This window comes from Gadus morhua, chromosome 22 (assembly GCF_902167405.1).
Source record: "Gadus morhua chromosome 22, gadMor3.0, whole genome shotgun sequence".
NCBI classification, from domain to species: Eukaryota; Metazoa; Chordata; class Actinopteri; order Gadiformes; family Gadidae; genus Gadus; species Gadus morhua.
The window spans coordinates 3,609,961-3,615,016 of NC_044069.1; the positions used below are offsets into that span (position 1 = coordinate 3,609,961).

At 44.2% G+C, this 5,056-nt stretch overlaps 1 protein-coding gene across 1 annotated transcript in view; it reads right to left on the minus strand.

The window, feature by feature from the left end:
• Positions 1-2,480: 2,480 nt before the first annotated feature.
• The window catches only part of LOC115535459 (major histocompatibility complex class I-related gene protein-like), a 6,803-nt gene continuing 4,227 nt past the window's right edge, over positions 2,481-5,056 (minus strand). The window contains exons 4-7 of the mRNA XM_030346707.1: positions 4,578-4,877; positions 4,083-4,187; positions 3,226-3,293; positions 2,481-2,982 (exon numbers count right to left, since the gene is read on the minus strand). Coding sequence (XP_030202567.1) covers positions 2,971-2,982; positions 3,226-3,293; positions 4,083-4,187; positions 4,578-4,877 — 485 coding nt within the window. The 3' untranslated portion in view covers positions 2,481-2,970. The remainder of the gene's footprint in view (positions 2,983-3,225; positions 3,294-4,082; positions 4,188-4,577; positions 4,878-5,056) is intronic.

The window sequence follows — 5,056 nt, forward strand, 5'->3', positions numbered from 1 at the left end:
TTATATAATCAAGACTGTATTATTGTAATTCCTTGTTCTTGGGTCTACCTAACTCTACCAGGAGAAGTCTACAGCTACCAATAACTTCCGGATCAGATTTTAAATGTATGGGTATGTGCTGTAACTTGCTGTAATTTCAATGAACAGCAACACAATATATCAACCTCCACATTGAAAAATACAATCCTTCAGGGATTCCAACCAACAGAAGAGCAGACAGACCTCCAAAGCTTTACCTATTGTTTACTATTGGAATCAAACTTCTACGCTCTTTTATTGTTTTTATTATACTCAGAACAGACCAAGCTGACTCATGTAATGCAGAAACAAAAACGCTACGCTAAAAAATAAATATCTGCTTTTTCATTCTGTTATCATACTTGCCACTTACCATACACAAAATGTTCGGTCAAGTAACTTATCAAAGAGTATGTTCTTGCAGCGTTCACCACCTCAACATTAACCCCCTTTAATTTAGAACATCTTAACTTTAGACTTTAAAAACGATGGTTTTTGCAGCTAAACAAAACTCAAAATGAAAGGTACACTTTCAAACTATTATATTATTAAACTACTATCCATGTATATAGACACACTATACACTAAACCATCACCATAAACAAGTAGGCCTGTGTCCTGGTAAAATGACCAGGCGATCAAATAGCTCTTGTAGTTACATTTAATAGATACAAGCTGCGACATACTCTTTTCTGTCCCCCTACTTCAAAAAAGCATGCAGATTGAAGGTTTTGTCTCATTCATGCCTCAAAATAAATCCCCACGCCACGCCGCTGGTCACATCTATAAAAATCCCGCCTGGCGGTCTTGATTGGCTCTACCATTCGATCTGGTCCCCAAATCCCGCCCAACGGGAGCGATCCCAGATGGATGAGCGGAGAGGTGGATCGAAGTTGATCTGGCGAGAGTCAGGTTACATGATAGACCCCTGATTGTCGTAGGCCCTAGGCCTAGGGCTTCAGCCCAGGTAAGCCCGTGCATTAAGGCGGCCTTGCCTGCGTTGTGTCGAACTCAGACGATGGGGGACTGCATGGCGTTGGCACTGGACATTTATTGTTTCTGTCAAGTGTTTAAGGCAAAAAAAAAAAACAGTTGATCATCCGCCATCAACAAACACCGCTCTCGGTGAGATCCAAAATAATCTCACAATAATTAAACAGAATTACAAAATACACTTTTGTAATAACAATAAGTTCTTTGCAACCACCATACCTGTCAAGTGATTAAGACAAAAAGAAAACAGAAGGTCATCCGCCATCAACAAACGCATAACACAAAGGAAATGTACATGGAATTGAACGGCGCAGTGCAGGGCGCAACATGGCGAACGCTAGCGCACATACAGTTAGAAAGCAAGCATGTTAACCTGCTCACTAAAACAAAGTAATTTAAAAAAATACACAAAATAATATGACGCGGTCCAACTGCTAAAAAGCCACACTAACACAATACCTGTCTAAACACTTAAAATGCACAACATTGTAAACATTCATCTTCCACTACACAAAGTACGAACTGCTCTTGGTCAAATCAGCAGATGAGCAGTTCTAACTGGAGAGAAAGTGAAAACCCCGAGCTGCTTTTCATGTTAGAGAAGGTGCAGTCGCATTATAGGACGTTGAAAGATGGTGCGATCTACGAGAGAGACTCACAGAAACTGTCCTTACAAGGCTTTTGTCGGGAAAGAAAGATTTTTTTTTGCGTGTTCAGCAAAATAAAGAATATGTTGGTGTTTTTGCACTTGTGTATAGTTAATCGTGTTTGTAGCCTACACTCAGATATGAACTAATTCTTGCATGCGGGTGTATTCATTCATAAAATTTTTTCTAACTGAACTTCTAAAGAGGTCTAGACTCCGTGCGCAGCCCCGCCTCCTCCAGTGAACCAAAAAAGCACATGCCGTGACGAACGGGGGATTTTTGATCAAAAACTCAACTTCCCTATCGCACCAACGTGAACCCACTCGTGAACCGCTTGCCGTCATGTTTATTGTCAATGGGAAAGAAGGGTCACATGTGCCGTGTTCCAATACCCTGTACTGTCCGCACTTACTAGCCAAAATTTGAGTACACAGTACGTTCCAATTCAGATCCGGCGAAAAGAAGTATACTTGAAGGACCCGGATGCCGTACTCAAAACGGGCTAATCGTGAAGTGTGGATCGAAGGACACTCCCCGTACTCAACGACAGCTATCTTAGCTACGTAGCGGAAGAGGCGGAGCCAGGCTGAGCCAAAGTCGGCGCATTTTCCACATAGCCTGCATTAATAGAGTCATTTTGTAGTTTTTATAGCTTTTTATAGCTGCTAGGCGTAAAGAGTTCACCGTTCAAAGCGGGATGTTTATTGCGGGGGAGGAGCCATGGCGGCAGTCGTGATCGTCATTTCCGGTAAGTGCACCACAGAGTACTCGATTTGGAACAGCACTCACATCTAAAAAATGAGCGTACTCAAGTGAGTACGGATAGTGCAGGTAGTGTACTTCCTTTAAGTATACTCATGGAAGTACGGGTATTGGAACACGGCAATGGAGTAAAACGTCATCCAGCTCTGGTTGCGTAGCCGTGCGTGTGCGCATGTCGGCCAATTAGCATCTGTACCGTGACCCGAGCACACCTCTCCGAAGTGTGCTCGGGTCACGGATTTGAACTGTACTTGAGTACGGTCGGCATGCTCACACTAGCCAAACGATCTAGACTTGAGCACGGTACAGGTGTGAAGCGGACTTGGGCACGTTGATTTAGGGCTAGTGTGAGTGCGCCCTACAAATACAGCGATCTATTGATTTACAATTCTTACAGGTTAATGGTTGATATCAAAATAAATTTAAGTATGAATGTTATTTAATTTAGCAAATATAGCATCTTTAGTTAGCTGAAGTCCCAAGCCTGTTGGTAAGGATTATAAGTGAACTGCGATCCACTCCATCCTGGTTAAGGAAGCCTCTTCATGATTTAACTTTGAACCTAAACAGCAAGGAAGCACGAGTCAGCATTAAACATTGAACACATTATCACTGTGATGATGTACTGTTAATATATGACTGCTAATGTTAATCTATTAGTGTAGTGAAGTACTGTTAAAATATTACTGCGATGAAGTTCTGTTAAAATAGTTAATTACTATTGATGCGATAAAGTAGGCTGGAAATAAATATAACTGTAAACATATGACTCTGAATGAGTATTGTAAAGTGGTAAAGTACTGACTGTGGTCAGAGGTTGGGCCTCAGGAGCCGGATTCTGCCCCTCAGTGTTCTCAGAGCTGGTGTCAGAACCTGGGAAGTATCAGAATGGGAGGAGGTGAAGTCATGAGCTAGATGTATCTCTATAGAGCTGTATAGTCCAGTGAGCTAGATGTATCTAGATCTATAGAGATGTATAGTCCAGTGAGCTAGATGTATCTAGATCTATAGAGCTGTATAGTCCAGTGAGCTAGATGTATCTAGATCTATAGAGCTGTATAGTCCAGTGAGCTAGATGTATCTAGATCTATAGAGCTGTATAGTCCAGTGAGCTAGATGTATCTAGATCATAGAGCTGTATAGTCCAGTGAGCTAGATGCATCTAGATCTATGGAGCTGTATAGTCCAGTGAGATTGAGGCATCTAGATCTATAGAGCTGTATAGTCCAGTGAGCTAGATGTATCTGGATCTACAGAGTTGTATAGTCCAGTGATCTAGATGTTTTCTAGATCTACAGAGCTGTATAGTCAAGTGAGCTAGATGTTGTTAGATCTATAGAGCTGTATAGTCCATTGAGCTAGATGTTTCTAAATCAAGAGAGTTGTATAGTCCAGTGAGCTAGATGTTTCTAGATCTACAGAGCTGCATAGTCGAGTGAGCTAGATGTTTCTAGGTCTATAGAGCTGTATAGTCCAGTGAGCTAGATGTTTCTAGATCTACAGAGCTGAATAGACAGTGTGTTAGACAAGTCATCAAGGTCTCTATGTTGGTAGTGGCGTTAATCAAAAGAGCAGAACTGCAATAAAAACTAATTTTACTCACCAACTACTTTGTGAATCTAAAGATCGAGAGAAATGATTAGTGTTGTAAAAGTGTCTCACCGTTCCTCTTCTGGTACACAAAGACTCCAACAACAGCAGAAGCAGCAGCGAGGAGGGGAACAAGGAACCCAATGATGATGGGGATGGTGATGCCACTCTGATCCTCTGAAGGTAAATCAAGAAAATAAAATCAGGTGTGTAATAATAGATGTTGGACAGAGACCCTCTCCCATCCATCCCTCCATCATTGAACCACATGTCAACGGTCACGTGATGCTACACACACGACTAACACAACGTCAGTGTAACTATTCCTCTAGAATCTGTTCTGGAGCTCAGGGTCACTCAGGGACTGATCTTAGACTATCCCATTTCATAAAACAAATTTACCCACAATGCACCGTGTTCTGCTGCAGTGAGCTACTCCTGAGAGCTGTGTGTTTACCCAGTAGCTTCAGCAGTGTCCAGGTACACCTGCCAGTGGTTGTGATGAGGTCAGGTGAAGGTGATGAGACATGTGTTCCCCACCTCCATCCCCTCCAACACCAGTCTTACCCGAGTTGGTCCTGATGAGGGCGGGGTCCAGGGGGGTGGAGATGTCCTCGGTGCCTTTCAGCTGGACCACACACTCGTACCTCCCCCAGTCCTCCTGTGGGACGGCCTTGAGGTTGAGGTCCACGCTGACCTGGAAGGTCCCGTCGTGGTTGGGGAGGACCTCCCCGGGGTCCACCTGCTCATGGAGCTCCTGGCCGTCTCTCCTCCAGAACACCACCACCCTGTCAGGGTAGAAGCCTGTAGCATGGCACACCACTGGGGAGGAGGGGCTCCTCTGTAGCAGAGACACCCGCGGACGCTCTGGAGAGAGAGAGAGAGGGGGGGGGGGAGAGAGAGCAGGGGGGAGGGGGGGAGAGAGAGAGAGAGGGATAGAGATAAGGGAGAGAGAGAGGGGGAGGAGTGAGACAGAGCGAAAGAGAGAGAGGGGGGGGAGAGACAAAGAGAGAGACAGAGAGAGAGGGGGGGAGAGAGGGAGAGAG